The sequence below is a fragment of the Tympanuchus pallidicinctus genome, unplaced genomic scaffold (assembly GCF_026119805.1).
Source record: "Tympanuchus pallidicinctus isolate F22 unplaced genomic scaffold, pur_lepc_1.0 scaffold17, whole genome shotgun sequence".
Lineage (NCBI taxonomy): Eukaryota > Metazoa > Chordata > Aves > Galliformes > Phasianidae > Tympanuchus > Tympanuchus pallidicinctus.
In genome coordinates, this window is record NW_026294690.1 from 15,375,561 (window position 1) to 15,396,010 (window position 20,450).

Genomic DNA, 20,450 nt, shown 5'->3' on the forward strand with positions numbered 1-20,450 from the left:
GAAAAATAGGTGCATTGTGATAAAAAAGATCTCAAGCTATTTTGTGTTGGTTAGACTGCTAGAGGTAGTTAGGGGCAAATTCCCTTAATGCACCAATTTTAAAGAGTATCCCGGAGTAGCCAATTTATTCTTTATCCAGGGAAGCTGGGGCTTGCTTGGACTGTTATAGCAGGGAACTGGGATTGCTTACCCATGTTTGTATTAAAGACAAATAGTAGGAATTTAATGTGAGTATTGAGACGTTTTATTAAGCCGGGTGATTCAGGCCACTGACAACAGCGTCTGAATTCATGAAAGCACAAAGTAAATCACCTGCTTCCCACTGATGCCAGCCACAGATCCCTCTTGTTAATAGCAAGGAGCGGCGGTGCTGTTTGAGACTGGTATTTACAGCAGGTCGTCTGACCCCTATTTCTCTTCATTGGCTCAGGCACAAACCAGGGTCTTCCAGCCCTGGAGAGCAGGAGGTAGAATTTCCTAGCGTACTTTAGAAATTAGTTGTTATACAATGGCGTATAAGGGCTTTAAGTCTGCTTTCTTTTGGCGAGGGACTGTGGGACTGAGATGGCTGCGTTCTGCTGGACAGGGCTTGAAGCAATATGGGCAATGCTGCAGAGCCATATAGAGCTCATGTACATCTTACAACCAGGGACAAGTGGGTGTGTGGCTCCGCTCACCGATGGGACTTGTTCCCAATCCACCCTGGCTGCAGCCCCAGCTTTGTGTTCCTGGGGCAAGGAGTCCCAAGGGTTAACAGTGAATTCTGTGGAAAACTCTGGCAGTTTAGGATGTGTAACTTCTTAATTTCACCGTGAGGCATCTTCGTATATCAGTGCACAAGAAACACTGAAGGAATGCCTGGCTGATCTCCCTGCCATTCCCTATCCTATGCACTGCTGTCACTGCCTGTCTATTCAATATAGCACGTGCTCGTCACTCGAGGAGCTGAGTGCCATGTCCATTCAGTCCTGAGATGGAGCCAGCAGAGCTACATCAGACCTGATGGAGGATAACTTGTAAGTTTAAACACTTGAACTGAACTCAGTCGGTTTGAACAGACTCACAGAAAAATGAAACCCAAACTCCAGAAAAGAGAGAGAGAAAAGGAAGTAAGAAAATGACCTTTGGTCACCTGTCTAAAGGACACCATTTTTTCTTTAAATAATTATTTGCAGCAATGTGAGGGGAGGCCAGATGTGCAGCTGCATGGTGTGATGTGCCACATGCATGGGGCTGCCAGCTTACCTGGGTGGTCCTCACTGCTCAGCATCACCTCATGGAGAACTGGGAGAGGCAAGGAGCTGGTGCAGCTGTCTTGGTGGAAAAATAACACAACGTTACAGAGAAATACTGTAAATAGATGTGGCTCAGCACAGAAATTTCTCCAAACACCAGTCATTTAGGGGAGACAAGCATGCTTCCTTCATAGAGACACAGAATGGCTTGGGTTAGAAGAGACTTTAAAGGTCATCTCATTCCTTGAGAAAGTTTTATCTGAAGGGTCAGGACAAAGGGATCAACACAGGCACAGTAGTTCTTTGATTTAAGGTGTGGGGGGCAGAATGGCGAGGCCAGACTGTTTTCAGTGGTGAGTGGAGACAGGACAAGGGGAAACGGCTGGAAACTGCAGCATAGGAAGTTCTGCACAAACATGCGCAAGAACTTCTTTACAGTGAGGTGATGGAGCACTGGAACAGGCTGCCCAGGGAGGTGGTGGAGTCTCCTTCTCTGGAGATGTTCAAGACCTGCCTGGATGCTGACCTGTGCGACCTACTGTAGGGAACCTGCTTTGGCAGGGGGGTTGGACTCGATGAGCTCTGGAGGTCCCTTCCAACCCCTACAATTCTGTGATTCTGTGATTTGTTACAGAAAGTGTTGGGACTGGAATATTTGTAATGAACTGGAGGCCATCATCCATTCCCAAGTACTCTAGAGCCGTTAGATGAGGTTTCTGAAAGGCCAATGAAGGAGGAGGAAGGAAGACACTCTCAAGGCCCAGCCTCCATAGCTTAGCCCTCCTGGTGAACAAGATGCCCGAGGTTCTCATGTGAGTGCTGAGCTCCTCCACCTCTCTTGCACTTGCCTATCCATCCATTTCCCATGCAGTGCTTGGAGTATTCAATCTGTCTTCCTTCTTCACCCGGAGTCAGAGAGACAAAGTGGGATGGGGGCTTGCCCCTACAACAAGCCCAGGCAGATCCTGACTAGTATCATAGGTGCACTCATGGTCTCATGCTCATTGCATTTTGCTGAGCTCAGGGTTGAGGATACAAGGGTTCTAGAGACTTATTTTTATAATAGGGCAACAGGAAATAGTACACAAGGCTATAAATATTTGTATGACATCATGAACTTGTGCAAGTTCTTCTCTTCTGATTTATGATGATGGACTGGTAATTCACAGAAGCTCTGGGTTTACTTTTCTTTTTTTATTTTTATTTTTTGCCGTTGCAGTAACACAGTTAATGGTGCAATCCCTGGAGGGGGCATTTTATCAATAGTGAATTTTTGACCTCATTGCATACATTTTAACTTTATGAATTAGTGACCCAGCTGACTGTAAAACCTTCTATAGGCTTATTATAAATCTATCAGAGGACTAGCAAAAGATTTTGGCCCAGATCCTAAACTCTGACAGGCATGTGTTGATGGACTGCATACCAAGCACTTCCACTAATATTTCTCACTAATTATATCATATATTAAAAAAATGAATGAAGCCAATGTTTATATGTAGCTTTAACTGCTTTTGATATAAGAAAGCAACACAATCCCTAATAAATTTTCACCTTCAACATTTCTATTCATTATGATTTTTACCATGATGAATGAAGTTAGAATGGGAAAGGGAGGGTGTTCGTCTTGAAATCTGTTCAGTGAATGACTGAATTCCCTTCCCCAGCTCGTACTGAGGAAGGAGGGAACAGATGGACACAGGAAGAAGAGGGAGGCGAGTGTGGAGGGAAGGGGATGGGTGAGGAACAGATGGAGTTGGGGGAAAACGAAGGGAAGAGTCAGGAAGGATGGTAGGAAAGTTTTACACCTGACCTTGAGCTGAAATGAAGATCTGCATATACCTTGGGGCATTTAGAAGTTGCTTTGGGATGCTTACTTATGTACCTATGAGGCACTAGCACCTCAAAGTCATGTGGTCCATTCCAAAGGATTCACTGCTCTGTACCCTACATTTTCTTGAGGAGGCAGATACTGCAGGTGGGCATCCATGCTGTGTTCAATCCCTGCTGGTAATGGCAGAGGGCTGAAATGAGAGCAAACACCATAGTGCCCAAAATGGGATGGGAAGTGATAAGTCAGCCAGGCATCTCAGCCAACCCAGAAATTGGAACTTAGAATTTTGAAGAGGTATCCTGCACCCTGTTGGCTGTTAGAATCTGATGGCCAAAATGCTCAAAGTGATTTACAATTTTACTTGCTTAAAAATAGGACATTTGAGATGGCCTGATTTTTAGAATATGCTCAGCATCTGCGCTTTGAGGTGTATTGAATTATATAGCCCAAATCACTAGTAAGTCTTGGAAATCTTGACTATATTTTTAATTCTATTAAATTGCCTGCATTGGTTCTGGCTCTGCTAGCTGAAAAATGGAAGAGGTGAAAGTTAAATATTGGCCATGTGTGCCATTCCCTTTGAAGAAAATGGGAGCCATGTGCACACACCTAGCAGCAAAGTTTGGCCCCAGCTATGATTTCACAGCTGGGCCCTAACTTGAGGAATGCTAAGGCACTAAATGACTCAATTGGGGTAATCTGATCAATGCTGTATTTTTACTCTGAGTTTAAACTGCACACACAGCAAGAGCACAGTTAGTTTTCTTCTCTTTCAAAATCACTTTTCTCTGCAGAATTGATAACACATATATGATGTTTTGCTCTCGTCACACAAACAAGTGAAATGGCAGAGAACATATGTCAAATAAAATGCATAACATTACATCCTTTTTACTTTCTGGAGGCTGTTTAAGAAAACGGCTTCATTAATTTTGACTGAATAAAAGGTTCCTTTAAGGGATTTCAATAGGTGACATGAAAAACGTTAATATGAACGATCAAGACAATGGAGGTTAAAACTGTTTTGAAAATATGTTTCTTTTATAGATCTCAGCTGCTGGAAGAGTTACAGAATAAATATACGGTAGTGCTGACATTCAGTGCTGTTTCATCTTCGGAAAAGAGTTTTTAATAAAGAAAATTCTTTTCAAGGAATGCTTTCCGCAGCCAGTCTTCAAAAAGAGGTTTTCCCCTCTCCTAGTTTAATAAAATTAAAGTAATTTATGTCACACTGATATGTCGATATGTTTTTCAATAAACTTTTTAACAGAGATTTTTAAAAAATTCTCTTCACTTTAAAAATTATAATTATATGTCTTCCTCCCACTTTGAAAATGGCACAAGGTGCTCATTTGCAGAGCTCTACTGTTCAAATCTTCACTGAGAATAGAAATGTCATGACTCAGTTAACAATGCTTTATTATTCACATTGATCTTTTTTTATAGTGTTCTTTATCTCAAAAACATTGTAAATCAGATATCTTCCTCCCACTCTTTTGTTCATTTGCAAATTTTTATTATTCTAGTTTAAGAAAGCAATGGCGTGTCAAGAGTCAGTGTATATTGTTTATGTTCTTTTTTGCTTTAAAATTACTTTTAACTATAAAAAGTAAGGATGTACAGCCAGGAAAAAAAAAAAAAGTAGCTGGATTTCAGGATGCTTAAAAAAGAATTGAAAGGATCAGTGTGAATTTTATGTTGTTCACTTACACTTCACAGTCGCAATGGACTTTGAAAAAAGGGGAGACCAAACACTTTATGGTTTTCATGCGCTAATTCAAAAGGGCCTATTGCATCAAACATCATCATCTGCATTAGACACCAGACATAATTCATGCTCCCAAGGAGCACAATAGCAAAATTCACAACAGCTTTTGTGGCACTTTCCCAGGATGGTTTGCAGGTGCGCACCCAGAGCCATGCACTGCCACAGCTCAGCGCCAGGTCCTTGGGGATCTTAACTGATGCACCCTGGATAAATCACTGGGTTTTCACAGCAACTTCACAGCTTTGGGATTAAGTATGAAACTGCAGCAGAGAAGTAACTTCAGCTGGTCAACAGGTCACAGAAACCAGTGGGCTCGGGTGCAGGACATGGCTGTGCATCCTTTGGGATAGATGTGCCAGAGCCCCCAGGGTTTATTTCCAAGTTAGATCTTCCACGCTCTGCCTCAGGCCCTGTTTCCTTTCCTACCAAGTTCTTCTTCGCATCTCTATTTGTGTCCTAGTTGCTGTGACAGTGTGAAATTTATCCATGACAGTAAGAGAAGCTAGTGCAGAAGGCAGCAGGACCTCATGGTGTTTCATATACGCCTTCATGCTTTGAAGGAGCAGCAATTTCTGACGCTGATTTTAAGCCTTAGATTGGACTTTTGGGTCATGTGACAGCTCTATCCCATAAAACAGCCCTGGAAAGTTGTAGTAAAGAGAAACAAAGTCTTTCCACTTCCTCTTTTGTTTTCTTCCTGTTTTATAGATAACTCAGAACTCCTATATTCTCCTTATTTCTCACTTTCAACATGAAGCTGGTGATTCTGATTCATTATCTTGTCTGAATTGATTGTGCTATTTTTCAAATGAAAGAAAAACAAAACTTATTATTGTTATATCCTTTTCTCAGCAGCACTGCTGCATTAATTCAGCCTTCCTTCCTTCCTCTCAGGGTTAATTGCTCTCCCCATTGGTGAGGCTAAGACTGTCTGCCAATATGATCAAGTTTCAAAAACCAAACCCAACCAGAACGGAGAGCCAAGAAGTGGGCAGGGGTTTCTTTAATGTGTTGGCACAGTAACTAAAGGTAAATCTTACTGATGGACATGCCTGTGCAATTGCTTACTGTTTAGTTTGAGACATTTGTAGATGTACTACTACTGAATTTATTACAAAGGTGTTTCTTTTTCAGTATTTTTTCTCTGTCATTAAATTTGGAAAGGTTTCATATTTGGTAAGCTCTATCTGTTGAGAAGTTGAAATTTGAGAGCAGCTACAGTCAGAATTTGTGAGCTTGTCACACAATGTCTTCCTTTTGCATCCTGTGGTCTTTGGCAGTTATGGTCACAAAGATATCATTGCACAGCATTAATGCCAGAGGAGATCTGAGGCTGTCAGCACTTGAATTTGGTGGGGGAAAACACCGTCAAACCAGCATGATTTCTTAAAGTACACTGAAAAATGCAGCCTACCATTCACTACTCCTGGATAGAGTAGGAGAGAGCAGTGAAACTCAAGATGTCCCTCCCCGTTTATACAAAAATGTCTGGAACAAAGCAGTGTTCTTAGAAATGATGAACCTTATTGCAGAACAAAGTTGCCTTCGTAACTGTGCTCCTAATGTTTCCAAATAGCTGCTTGATCATTTGAGCACACGAAATACTAGGTTCAGCCCCATCACCAGCAAACACTTAAATTCTTCTCACCACAGCACCTTCACTGTGGTCGTTTCTGCCTGGCTTTGTAGCACTGGCATGTGTAGTACAAGTACAAAGTCTTCATTGTACACACAGACTTTCAGAGGAGAGCTACAGATTTCCTGAAATCTCCCTAACACCGACTGTCCTGTATTGCATGGAACTGCACTCCCAAAGAGCTGTCCTGGTGCCTGATGTGGGCCATGCACAGGGGGCTGGTTGGGCACGGGGCACTGAGCTTGCCAAAGCCCAAGGAGCAGCACCCTTGTAGGGCTGCATAGACACAATGATAGATGAGAAGACCCATTGGAGGAGCTCGTGCCCCTCCTCAACACTTCCTCAAGTCAGAAGTTTCAGGAAGGCTCAGGTAGACCTCCCCTTAAAAGCAAGGAGGTCACAGCCTAGGACCTGGGTGTGAATGAAATGGAAGAGGTGTCATGCTTTAACATTCTGTTTAGGAAAAACTTAACCCCATTAATCCTTAAGAAGAGGGTCTCTGGTTTGTTCTTTTTTCAGTCTATTCTGTATTCAAAGCAAGTACATTTTTTCTGTCACTATACCGCTATTGTTAACAACTATAAATGTATTAAAAACACAGGGGCATTTTAGTATGTGTATTGTGCATAAGAAATATTGTTACATGACAAGCTCCAATTGGCAAGTGAAAAGAGGTTTTATTGAAGGAAATCGCAGTAGCAAACAGTGAACTATGCAGAATAATGGTAATTGTTCCTTTAACATTGGCAGCGCACGTTCACTTAATATGACTGCTCCTCTGTCTCTGCCTCATCCAGACCCAGAGGACCTGTTAGACAAGCAGGCAGCCACCTCTCTCTGGGATCAAGCTGTCAATGCAAACTTGCTTTCTTTCTGTTTCTCAGAGCTAAGCTATACCCCCAGAGCTCCTGAAGCTTTTCCTGAGTGAAAGCTTTAAAAAAGCTCCATTCTAAATTACATCACACGAGCTGTTCTCTTCAGACTGACAGAACAAAAGCACGAGAGGGGGGGGGGGAACACCAAAAGTACCATCTGAGTGACTTCTGAGTTGCACAGAATGATTTACCTCCTCATGCTTTATCAGAGTAGACTAACATTGGCTTGACCTTGCCCACCAAAGCCCAGAAGTGTCCTTTAACTACCAGAGAAATTTTGCATCCTGTGTGCGTGCAATACAAATAGTGGTAGGCTGTTGGCTTGCATCAGCAGGGTCTTAGACACTGTGCTGAGGATTACTTTTATGGGGGCAAGATGCTTATGGAACATTTTTGGATGATGTGGACTTTAATAGAGCCAGTTCACTGTTACTGGTAGGCCCAGCCTGGTGTGTTCAACCTCTAATTAGCAACTCCCCAATTAACAGTAAGAGAAAAGACTGTTGAGGGCTGCTTCCAAAATCTGAAAAGTTTGGGTTGGCTCTGTTTGGACTCTACAACCAAAGGTCATCAGCAGAAGAGAGCAGACAGATATTCAAAATCTGCTGTGGCTGTGTAGGAAGGGGTTAAAAAATGACTGATCTTCCCTTGCTCTGAAGGTTTTGAGGTGGTTGTGAAGGGTTACACCCCTTCAATCAGGAAAATGCTGTCAGCTGGGAAGGAAGGCCATGGCTGTTATTGCTTCCTCAGTAGATAAATACAGGTAGAATGAAGGCACAGGTTGTGGTTATTTTTCAGGTAAGGTGTACAACAGCAGCTTTTAGGAACTTACTGTTTCTTTGTGTTTTGTCTGAGGTTTAGCAAATTAAAACAAGCAGATTTGGCTTTTGGGCTGGTTCTTTGAGGTTCTTGCTCAGTTTTCAGAAGCAAATTCCTTGTATTCTTGAGTATATATGCTAAGTTAACTGCACAGCAATTTGTTCTGTTATTTTGGACTAAACCTTGAAATATTTCACTAATTCATAGAAAAACAAAAATATTCCTTCTGTAAGAGATAAACTGAAACATGATGAGTCAATAATTAAGGAAGAAACACTTTGCTCATATTCCCCATGGAGTTAGAATGCCTCATGCTCTCTTCTTTCATGAAAGGGGCCATTTCAGTGTTATATTTATATGGTACCTTGAGGAGAAGGAGCTGAGGATGTGGGGATCTTACCTGAGTCTCCATGGGGCTGGAGGATGGGCTTGTCCAGTTCTGGAAAACAAGAATGGGAAAGGAAGACTTCACTGAGCAGGAAAACTCCTCAGCTGATGAGGTGGGGTTGTTACCCCATGTAAACACTGGTTTTTTATAAAGCTGCATTGTTATTGGAGGGAAGTTAGAAGTCAGGCTGCTGGGCTTGGAGGCTTTGTCTCCTGATTGACTTCACAAGGAAGGAAACAAAGTTCTCTAGATGGAAACTGGGAGATAATTCTGCTCTTGAGGGCCCAGCTTTCTCTGGCCTTTCAGATGAGATGTAATGTTTCCCCAGGGTATGCAGTTGGTTTCCATACAGTCAGCACAACTCAGCAGAGGAGCAGCAACTCCCTGAGGACCTCAGCTGGTTGGAGCATCCCTGAATCTGAGTGAGTAAAACTTATGATCTTGGCTATGTCTTCTTGTTGGCTGATGTCTGAGTTGTTTTCACCTGATCAGGGAAATGGCTCTGCGTTGCTGTGTAAGGGACCAAGCTAATGCTGTTAAAGCTGATTGGAAGTGCTTAGCTTCAGGACATGCTATATCAGGTGTTGTATCTGCTTCCTACACCAAATCATGAAAATCTTAATTAGGCAAAAGTCGTCATTAAAATAATTGCAACCGAGGAAAATGCTGGTAATGAACCTGAATGTAGGCCTGATCTCTGTGTGCACTGTCACAATCCTTTTCCTATCCATGGTAAATGTATAGATGCTGGACTCTCAGTTTTTGAAGCAAGAAGAGTAAGTCATTATTTAAACATCTCTTATTCATACCCTCATATTTTCTGAGCTGAGGTTTTGTGATATGCTGGGGGTTCAAATTCAGATCACCTATCTTTTTCTGTTTCAATAAGATGAAGTTTCCCAGGTTTTTAGCTGTGTTAGGGCTTTGCACTGCCTTTTGTCACTGTAGTATCTGAGTATCATAAAATCAATGATGATGACAAAGCAGAAATGTAATGGTGTCTGGAGCAATACACATTTCTCCTCTGCTTTGAGGGAAGGACTGCATACTTGGGTGGCATTGCTGCACTACAGTATGTGGGATTTTGTGCTATGCAGGTGTCACTCATAAAAATTTCAGATCTTTATTTATTTGGTAGATCTGGAGCTGTATGTGTGAACTAAGAAAAAACCTAACTTGTAAATCCCAGGTAGAGTTTGTAGTAGTGGCAACCAGAAGCTTGCTTGTAAAACAAGGAAAACTTGAGCTGGAAATGATTTTGAGACAACAAGCAGGGTGCCACAGCCCTGTTCCCAGGCTCCTAATGTGAGCGTAGCTGGCTTCTCTGCACGACAGCAATGAAGGTCCTGATGGCATGGGGACGTTTGCTGTGGGTCACTTACACCACCCCACAGGCAAGACCTGGAGTCCCTGGGATGCTCGGTTGCTGAGGAAGTTAACTTACTCATGCCACCACACAAATCAAACCCTTTGCTCCTCCCTGCACTGATTGGCATTCTGTGTTGCTTTGCTGGTACTACCTGCCTTGGGGATGTATATGGTTAGTTCACGGTCCAGAAATTTTACTTAGAAGTCTGTAAATGATGTTACTTGTTTTTCATCTAAGAATTCTGTGCAAACTAAGCTTTGTATCTGAAATTCCTAGCATAATTGGGAATTTGTGCCTTTTCCATGCATTGATTTCATGACTCTTCTAGGAAGTGTGATGTGTTTACATATTTCTGTAACAAATGGTAATAGGTAAGGTGGCATCCCTGCCAAGCTCTACGTGCTTTCAAGTAGCTTGCTTTCATCTCCTCCAGAATATGTGGCAGCCCTACTGTGATGTATAGCTTGCATGGAACGGGACCACGGAAATTAAAGCAAGAAATTTAAGATCCCATAGACAGAAAAAATCACAAGAGTACAAAGTGACAGTATGAAAAAGTGCTGTACCTTTCTTTTCCTGTATCAGCTGCCCACTGGAGATGGTGACTGCTTAAATCCTAAGTGTACCTCACCAAGTGCTCGAACAAAGCACTGAATTCCTGCATGCCTCAAATCATCTCCTGTAAAGTGGGAACATGTACACTTCTTAATCATATACGATTGTTTTGGCACCGAAGAAGTGGCTGTGAGTTAATATATGCCCTGTAAATGTGGTTGTCGATGTCTTGTGGTTGCCTTGTTCAGCTTCAGAAAGAGTCTTAAACTTTTATGCAGTTAACTTCTATGGCCATTACAGTTTATGGTCACCATTTAACTACTGCAGGAGGGTCAAATTTTGCAGGCTCTAGTTTCTTTCCAGACTGCAGGATCCCTCCTCCTCCAAGTCTGTTTTCTACACTTGCCAGTACTCTGCCTTCTGTTGAAAGACATTCCTCGTACCAAATAAAGCTAAAGATGCTCATTATAACAACCAAGTTGTTTCCTTTTCAACCGGAGTAAATGCTTATGCCATGAGGATCCTGCGTGTGCTTCTGGTTTAGGGCACAGTAAGACAACCATTTGTTAGAAGGCCAGTGCAGTGCAGGTAATTTTGCTTTTAATTAAACGTTTACTGGATAGCTGCTATGAGCATCGATAATCTAATTCTTGCCTGGTTGGTGGTGATGGAAATTCAAGGAATGGGGAATAAAAGGTTATTGCCATGTGTGCTGAATTGTGGTTTGTCAGCAGCAGTTGTCTTGTAGTTAAGTGGTCATCAAAACCTTTCTTGGGGTGGCAATAAATAATAAAAATCAGAAAATATATCAACTTTCAAAGAGTAAAAATAGCTGCAGCAATTATTGTGACACAGGTTTGCAGTCTGTTTCTGATTATCCTTTTGGCTGGAGAGTTGGGGTTTCTAATTGTGAGGTTAAGGAATCCTTTTTATCTGTCTCTTGCCTCCTAATCCTATGCTAGACAGTATTGTTTTCTGTGTCTTTTGTCTTCTGGGGAAGGAGACAATCTCTGGTTCATGCAAACATCTTGTTAAAGTCTGTTGAGGATTAGGGGGTGTGACAGTTTTCTTGCTGAGCCTTTTTATTGGGGATTTTTATGCTTGCTTTTCTGGGAGGTCTTTGAAATATCTTTTATGTAGCAATCATTCCACTCTTTCTTTGTTGTCTCAAATGTTGAGGCTGTGTTCTTCTCTGTTCCTGTTTATATGCCATACTAGCTGGTCACAACAGTTTGGCTTGAAACTATCATCATGCTGTGCACTTCTGAATTGCGCAGTATTGCTAACCAGTCTGTGACAATTGCAAATGTGAGCATTATTTTTGGCCATCTGAAGCTTTAGCATGGTTGTTCGCTGTGAAATACTGTTAAAAAACGTTCCAGATGAAAAATAATCATCTTGGAGCTGGGCATTTTGAGTGTCTGCAGCTACAGGCACTGGCATTAAAACAGCTCCTGCTATAATAGGGTTGGTGTCCTTCGGGGTGGTGTTCATAGTGGCAGCTGCTGTCTGCCCTAAAATCCTGCAATAATCAAAGGGAGAGATGAGTGTCCTGCTGGCATGGCAGCCCCTCTTGATAGGAGAGTTTAAACCAGGAATGAGTTGTTTCTTGGAAGAAATGTTTAGTCCATGCTCCTCGCCCTTCCACCTTGCAGTGGTTGGCTATAAATAATAATGGTAAAAATAATAACTTGGGCTAGAAACTAAATGTATAGGTGACTGAAGGCAGATAATGAGAAGATTAATCCTGTTTGAAGAAAACAAGGAATTTCTTCAGTTTTTAATAAAAAGATTGGAAAACTTGATTAATCTCACATTCATAAAGCTGAAGGCTTTGTCAGCCTTCTTTAAGATCGTAGGTAAAGCAAAAGACTGCTTCCTCAATTTTTTTTAGCATTTCTACACCTTGAGCAACTGTCTCAATACATGTGGACCCTTGAACCTTTTGTCAATGAAACATTAAGCTCTTGTTATTGCTGATCTTAACATGATGCTTATTTCGGACGCTATGTAAGCTTATACAGCAGCTGGGGACTCAATGCTAAGCAGGGAGCCAGGGTTGTGTTATGTTTTGCTGATAGTGAAGGTACCAGAGGCAGGTCATACCAAAACATCACCTTCCTCTTGGAGAAGGCCACAGGAAGTGTTTTAAAGCTGCAGAGGCATGCTAACAAATCTATTTGATCAATATATGGGATGTGAAAAAAGAGGAGACAAGATTGACTGATGAATAAAATGGAACTGACACAAATAGGCTGACAGCCAGTCGCAAGTCTCTTTAGGGCAAATGCAATTAACTTAGAATAATAGACTCAAATTTGATGGTTAGAAATGCATTTTTATTAACAATCACAGCCTGAATCATTATGCACTCTTATGAATAAAATTGTACTTATACTGAATGTCTGTGTATACATGTATGCATGTACATACAAAAAAGGCTTGTTGAAGGAGGGCTTTATTTTTGTGACAGAAAATAACTGTATGAGATTTAAAATAAAGAGCATACATAAGTATAAGGCTGAATATTCAAACTAGTGATAAAAGTCCCATGTAGTATGCTAGTATTAATGATGAAGGCAATAAGCATCAGTCCCAGGACTGCTTGTTCTTTTGGGATGTGAAATTGCAATCAGGGATTTACAGATTTCATTCTGAGGCAGAGAAGTCATTACTAGAAACATAAGCTCATTCTCTTTACTTTAATAGCTATTTTAAATCATTCATTTAGAAAATACATTAACTATTTATTGTATAGGCTGTACACTTCTATTGGCCTTCCATTTTCATGCTTTTTAATAATCCTTTTTAGCAAATTATTTTATTAAAAGAAGATTAGAATTAGCAAAAGGATCCTACCAATTTTTGAAAATGCTACTCTTGAAGAAGGATATTTCCTATTATTAACAGGTACAAGGTATTAAAACTTTAAAGAGACAGAAGATATTCAATTGCTAATGTGTCCTTTTTCTTTTGACCTTCATAGCAGAGGCTGATTGCTATTTGTGCGTTAGTTTCAAAATTACTAATCTCATTTAATTTCTGAATGAATATAATATTTTTTTCCCTACCCAAACATCCTTGGATTTAGATATGAAAAGAGCTGCCTATAGGATATGCTGTGCTGCAGGAGTCTTGCTTTTTGGAAAAGATAAAATACACCACTTAATGTAGGGAAAGTCTAGATAGTATAAGCAAAGTACGACATGAATATGAAAATATGAGGCCTGCAATTGTAGAATGGTTTGTGTTGGAAGGGACTCCAAGGATCATCAAGTTCCAACTCTACAATGCTTGGTGCTTGAATATCTTGAGAAGGTGTAATGGTAGTAGGTAAAATCTGTGCACTGGAAGAGACTTAAATCTCCAGCACTGTGTACCTCTGGACCACTGAATGGCCATGGATGGTGTAGCACAGAAATAGGATGCTCTGAGAGTTTCCCTGTGAATAAGCTGATATGTAACTTTGTCGTGCTTTTAAGACAATTTCTGGAGTTGCTGAGCTATATCCAAGAATTAACTGCTCTCAGCCTCCTCCACTTGGAAGGGGGTTTCTTTCATTCCTCCCCATTTCCCAAAAGTGAGAAGAGCACAGATGTATAGAAGACAGCCTGTCTGGCTCCTGGTGGGGAGAGAGGCCCACGGAAAGCACAGAGAAGCAGGGATGGGATGAGGCTGTGGAACAGATTTCTTGATAAACACTTGGTATCTGGGGAGTTCATGCGCTACTGCACTTTCTGCCTCTATTTAGCCATAAAGTCATTGCTATGAGGGGAAAAAACTTTCCAGGGACTCCAATGATGCCTGGGAGATTTTCCACCTTTTTCTTCCCTCCCATAATCTAGTTTAGATATCAACAGCAGCGCACCACAATTTCTCCTGAGGTGACTTCTTGAGTAGTTGCTATTGCCTATTCTCAGAGACAACGTGGGAGGATCACACGTGGTGCTAGCACCACCAAACCTGTTGTGTGTCTAAAAGAAGGGAATGAGACTGTCAGGTCTGGCATAGAGTTATTTCTTCTTGACTCAAATTGTCATAAAATGCTCAGAGGTTTGAAATGCTGAAGGATTATCACAGCTCTGAGTTTGGTGAGGAGGAAGTTGGAGTATTCAAGTTCACATTCCTGATTTTGTTTCCTCTTAATATCTGTATGGCTGTGTCACTGGAGACTGCTGGAAGCAAAGTTGCTTCTTGAGCGTGATGCTGAGCGAAGGATATATACTGTTTTATAACCACAGTTACTTAATATTTTAAATGAGCAAAAGGTCTTAAAATGATTTGTACAAAAGCTTTAGTAGGTACAGATCAGAGAATGGTCAGATCCACTGATTTAACTGGGGGCAGCTTCTCTGCAGTCCGTGTACATCTGGCATAGGGGACTGGAGCTGTGGCTCAGCTCTTTCATCTTGCTGGTTTTAGGAGTGAAATATGGTTGAACTCCACACAACATTTCTGAAGTATGGTGATATAAGAGAAGGGCGACTCAGACATTGCATGATGGTAGACTAATTCTCCACTGATGTAATCGTGCAACCTGAACAAGAATGACTCACTCTGTCCATAAATATCTTAGGGCCTGCTTCAGATCGCATTTAAATTCGTTCACACCAACCTCATCTCATTTGCTTGAACAGGCCTATTCCTGAGTTGGACTGATGCATGCAAGAGGAAATCCAGGCCTTTAAAAATCAATTCGTAATTAATTTCTCTCTCAATAGCTGCCCTACTTAAAAATAAACAAAAAGGACATCTGGTATCTCCTAAAATATATTAGAAAGCAAAGGAGGATGATTTTAAGTGCATTATTTTTTTTTCTTAACCCGGCAGCAGTAGAATCATACTTACAATATGTTTCTATTGGCTTTCAGGTTCCAAGTTTTTATGTCTTCTTTTCAGAAGTTGTTTCATTAAAAGAGGATTAGAACTAACAAAATGTGACTACAGGTTTTGTAAATACTTCTTCCAAGAAGGATATATCTCCTCCAACACCTTCCATTTTCATTCTACTCCATTTTAAACCTGTTTGGGTTCAGATCTCTGATCTTACCCTTTCGTGATCCCAAAATATTAGAAGATTCCATTCTCCATCAGTTTATACTTTTCCAGTTTGTCTGCTGCAAAATCTGGTTTGGCTGGGATGTTCTCATGGAACAAAAATACTTTTCGTTCACCTCATCCTCAAGCAGGTGCCAGGCAATCTGCTGTAGCTGTTCTGCTACCTGAGCAGCGTGCATATATAGCAACCCCAGGCCAGCCTTCACTGTCATGGCATGGGAAACCAAGAATAGATGACATGAACATATTTCCTCCCATGAAGCTAGGTGAAATCTTCAGATTAGCAGGTTTCAGTGATAGAAAATATAGTTTTGGAATGAGGAACCTGGAGTGTAATACAAAAATAGTCTCCATATTCTATATACATTTGGGTAGATAGGGATAGAATGTTGTATCTGTATATTCCTCCTTTCCTTAGTGATGAGGACTCTGCCAACAACCTGTTCTCCACATCAGGTGTACATCTCTTCCTCTTTCAGCACCCAGCACTGTGGCTGGGAAGCTACAGAGAAGTAAATTTCCTACAGAGCCATACTTATAATGTATTTAGTGGCCACAGCACTGGTTTACTGTGAAATTCAGGATTATTCTTAAGTCTGGGTTACGCTGCACATTGTGTTGTAGTTGTGCCAAAGGCAGAGGGGAAGAAGCTGTATTTTAAAGGCAAGGAATGATGCCAAAAAGAATCACAGATGATGGACCTAGAAAGGACATCCTGGCTCAGTTAGTCCCAGCCCACATGGCATAAAAATCTCTGTACAGTAACCCCTGCAGTGTTTTATCTCTCATTTCTACTCAGACACCACAAAATGACAATGCCTGAAATGCCTTCATAGGCAGAACTTTGCCAAGTCTTCCTTCTTTGTCTGACATTTTCCTACCGTGCCGTTTTCTCTGTTCCTAAATGTATCTTGCTGTGAAAGTGGAAAGAAATTTATGGGGGTAAATAATTCTGCATGGAATAAGGCCCTTAGTATTCCAGGTTCTTCAAAACCAGGTTTTTTTTTTTTTTTTTTTTTTTTAATGGAGTAATTTGTTGTTTCCTCCCTGTTCTTGGTGTTGCTGCTTGTTTAAGCTTTTCACTGTAAAGGGTCACATTATTTGTCATATGTCACTTCTTCAAATGCATAGCTCTCAAGGACACCAAGGCAATTGTTACTCCAACCCTAAATTTACAGAGGTTGGATAGATGTTTTATTGTCACTGGCACTGCCTATTACAAATAAAACAAGCAATTGATCCCGTTTCAGTTTTTATGACAGTGCTAATAAAGTTCTCTGGCTCCCAGAAAACAGCCAACTGGCTCTATCCTGCAGTACAGCCTTAAGGTTAAGACTCAGCATGTGGTGATTTTTCAGTCAACATCGAAGACATTTCAGCAGCATGGCAGTCAAAAGTTAATTGTAATTATTGATTTCTGCCACGGCCAAATTCCTGTCAAACAGCGCTCAGAGCAGGTGCAGTTGGAACGTTCCTGCTCCTGAAAACATGAGGTCCACGTGGACAACTGAGTTGTGATGTCTTTACAGATAATGGGCTGTATCAGGGGTTCTGGCTATTTTTCCCTGAAGATCGCACAGGTAGGAATATCCATGCACAAAGTTTTGAGTGTTAGGTGGGTAATAAAAAACATATTTTTGTTCTCCAGCTTTAAATGTTCTTCAAATTGGTTATAAACTTTACCCTCTCTATTAAAAGGCCTTACATAGCTTTCTTCTGTTATCAGGGAGAGGATTACATGGTTTCATTTTCTAGGTGGCTTTCCATCTCTGTATGATGCATTATTTTAATTCCTTTAGGTTTGGTTCGAAACATTCGTAGAACAACACTTATGTAACTGTAGTGAAACTGCAAATGTTCTCCCAGGAGAAGCTGAATTTCTGAGGGTTCCCATCATGCTTCTCTTAAAACAAGCTCTCCTATGGTATTAAGGAAGGAAAACCACAAAATCGCACTAAAATAACAAGAAAAAAAAAAAAAACACCTGTATAAAACATTGCTTTCTTGTGAAACTAAACAGAACTGTACCTCCTTTGAATTTCAGAATGTTCTATAGTTTCACGAGATTTTGGGAACAGGCAACACAATTATCTCATCTCACCAGAGCTCAGTAGAGCTTTCCCCAGTAATTTTTCCTTCAGAGTGAATTATTCTTCAGCACAAAAGTGAACGCAGTCAGACTCCACCACATGCAACCAAAGGCCCCTTTCTTTAAAGCTAGGGTGCTGCTCCCTGAAAGCCAAAGGGAGGTTTGCCATTGACTGAAAGGAGGGGAACAGGCTCTTTATTTGCAACTTAAAGCAAGCATGTTAGAATTATGAAGAATGATTATTTAAAATAGCAATGATGTAATATCAGTGTCAATTCCATTATTTTAACAGATGTAAATTTGCTCTGCTCTTGAACTCTGGTGAATTTTAATGGCAATATTAAAGAGATACTATTAAGACTACTTAAAAGAACTATTTGTAAAAAGTGTCTCCAGCTAGGGAAAAAAGTTTAAATTGCTTTTTTATTCAGTCTGCACAGTTATTTATTTGAATGGTTTTGTATATTACAAATTAATATGTATTAGAAGCTAAAAGATCACACTAATGTTACCAATAGTCATGGGATACGAGAGAGCTTGCTCTGTGTAGACAAAGAAAGGAGACTTCTTATCTATCTGAAGTTTAGGTAGCCTTTGCTATAGAGCAAATATAGATTTTATGGTGTACGCTATGGACAATATACATATAGAAATACTTGAAATCAGGCTAAGTAACTTCAGTAGGGTTCATTTATGTACATTGCAAGACAAGTTACAGGTGAGCTTCAATGCTGTGCGTGTCTCATGGTGACTGCTGCTGCTTTCCCAGCAGCTAAAGAAATTTGAAGGTACTCGCAGAATCCAGTTCTAATTTTACTTCTTGTTTTCATGCAAATGTGTTTCAATGGGACACCAATGGGAAAAGGATTTAGTATTCTCAAACCAAAAAGGACAAATCTGCAGTAGTTTCTTTCATCTTTGCCTTGTTAGGAAGTGTAAATATGAAGTGCTTTAGTGAAGCTGGACCTTATGAATCATTTGACCTAACAACTATGTTTTCCTCTAAGCATTCATGAGCAGTCCAACAACGTCTTCTTCCAAGTATTCAGTTTTGATCCAAGGAGAAATGTCTCTTTCTATTAGTTTTTATTTCCTCCTGTTGCTCCAGATAAACTGGAATATTACAGAAAGGCAAATCCATGAAAGTTTTTCTCCGAATTTCCCTCGGAGGGGAAAGCAGGCTTTTTTATCTTAAAATGACACTTTTTCTGTTTCACAAAAATACCTTTCATTACTGTGGAAAATCCTAGGCCGCCCTGTTACGGCAGGGAGAAAGTGAGGATGTATTTCACTGACACACGCTTATGTAAACTCAGATTTAGACATTGTATATAAACACAATCTACAGGGGCAAAGATTTATTTCTTCTGTCAGCAGAAGTTTATCTCAATTCTTATCTCTGGATTTAACATCATGACTCTATTACACAGTAACCCAGAACAGACAGCTACTTCCAGCACTACTTGTTCTGCAGCTCTTGGCTACCTGGTTTAGACATGACTAATCCAGAACCAAGAGCTCAGTGCAGCCAGTTTGTAGCATGGTTGACCAAAGCAACCATAGCTCTATCAGCATATGGTTTTAAAGCAGAGCCAAATGTAGCTTAACAGGCAAATTGCAGTGAACTTGGAGGAGGTCTTCTGCCAGAATTCAAGCCCTATTCTGCCAACCTGCTTATAACTTACTGGTATAGTGTACATAGTGCTCCTGAGAATAATAAATGCATAATCCCATATCCCACAGTCCATTACCACATAGTGCTTGAAAAATTTCCCATTAACAAAACACAGTACACGCAGATAAAAATATCAATGTGTCTCATTAGAGGAAGAAAAAAATGGAAAATATGTATTGCAGTAAAGCCAAGTTTGGGGCTCTTGTGCAGAGTTTGAGGGGAAAAATACATGTCTGCAGGTGGTCTCCACTCTGGAAGAAAGGATATAGTTTCTTGGCTATGCTAACGGTTAGAAACATGCCAACATGATAGCCAAGAAGTGGCCTCTAATCTAAACCGAGGTGTTCCTCATCTTGCTCTGCTATAAGAAGCAGAGCCGAACTCCTAGCATAGGAACAAAGTTGCCAAAATTAGTTCTAAAATCCTGGATACAAGAATCTTATCCGAGTGTTTGCCTTGCTCTGTGGCAGTGCTGCGCAGGTTGAGTTGGGTTGCACAGCAACACATGGAGTCCTCTGCTCTGATTTTCATCAGCAATAATGCTGAACATGTATGTGTTAGAGATTAAAGTGGGGCTCAATTATCGGGGGGAAAAAGGAGAATTGAGCCCTGGGGGAAAATAGTGCAGGAGAGCTGTATGTGATGAATATGTACATGGCAGAACCATGACTGGAAAAAACAGCTCACTTTTTGTGTGTAAAGTCTTTTCTTACCATTTCATAGGAGTGCTTAAGACTGATATCACTATTGCAAAATGCTACTGGTGGCAGGAGAGTGACTTTGGTATCATTCATTTCTATGAACAGCTGCTGCTCTTTAGGCCTGTTGCACTAGCTTGTGTGAGATGCTCAGCTTGTGCAATGGGTCTGAAAGGGAGCTTGATAGCTGCAGGATGCTGCCTGTAAGAAGGGACTGAAAGGGACTGAAGCCTAATTCTTGAGTGTATATAAGCAAACTGCTTTTACCTTCTCTTTTTACTGAAATAATAAGACCCATAACTAGTGGTGTTTATTTTAAGAGAAGAAATGCTATTTGTCATAAGTATATAGAGTTGCATGTATCTTTCTTTAGATAAATACAAGCATGTTGAGGATCCTTATGGTTTCCTACTGTTCTTAGTACACTGTAGACAAAATCTGGGACATCAGT

At 40.8% G+C, this 20,450-nt stretch overlaps 1 protein-coding gene across 1 annotated transcript in view; it reads right to left on the reverse strand.

Moving 5' to 3' along the window:
- Positions 1-20,450, reverse strand: part of MDFIC2 (MyoD family inhibitor domain containing 2) — a 38,799-nt gene that overhangs the window by 8,238 nt on the left and 10,111 nt on the right. Inside the window, exons 2-3 of the mRNA XM_052678965.1 lie at positions 8,532-8,606; positions 1,246-1,314 (exon numbers count right to left, since the gene is read on the reverse strand). Of these exons, the coding sequence (XP_052534925.1) occupies positions 1,246-1,314; positions 8,532-8,606 (144 nt within the window). The remainder of the gene's footprint in view (positions 1-1,245; positions 1,315-8,531; positions 8,607-20,450) is intronic.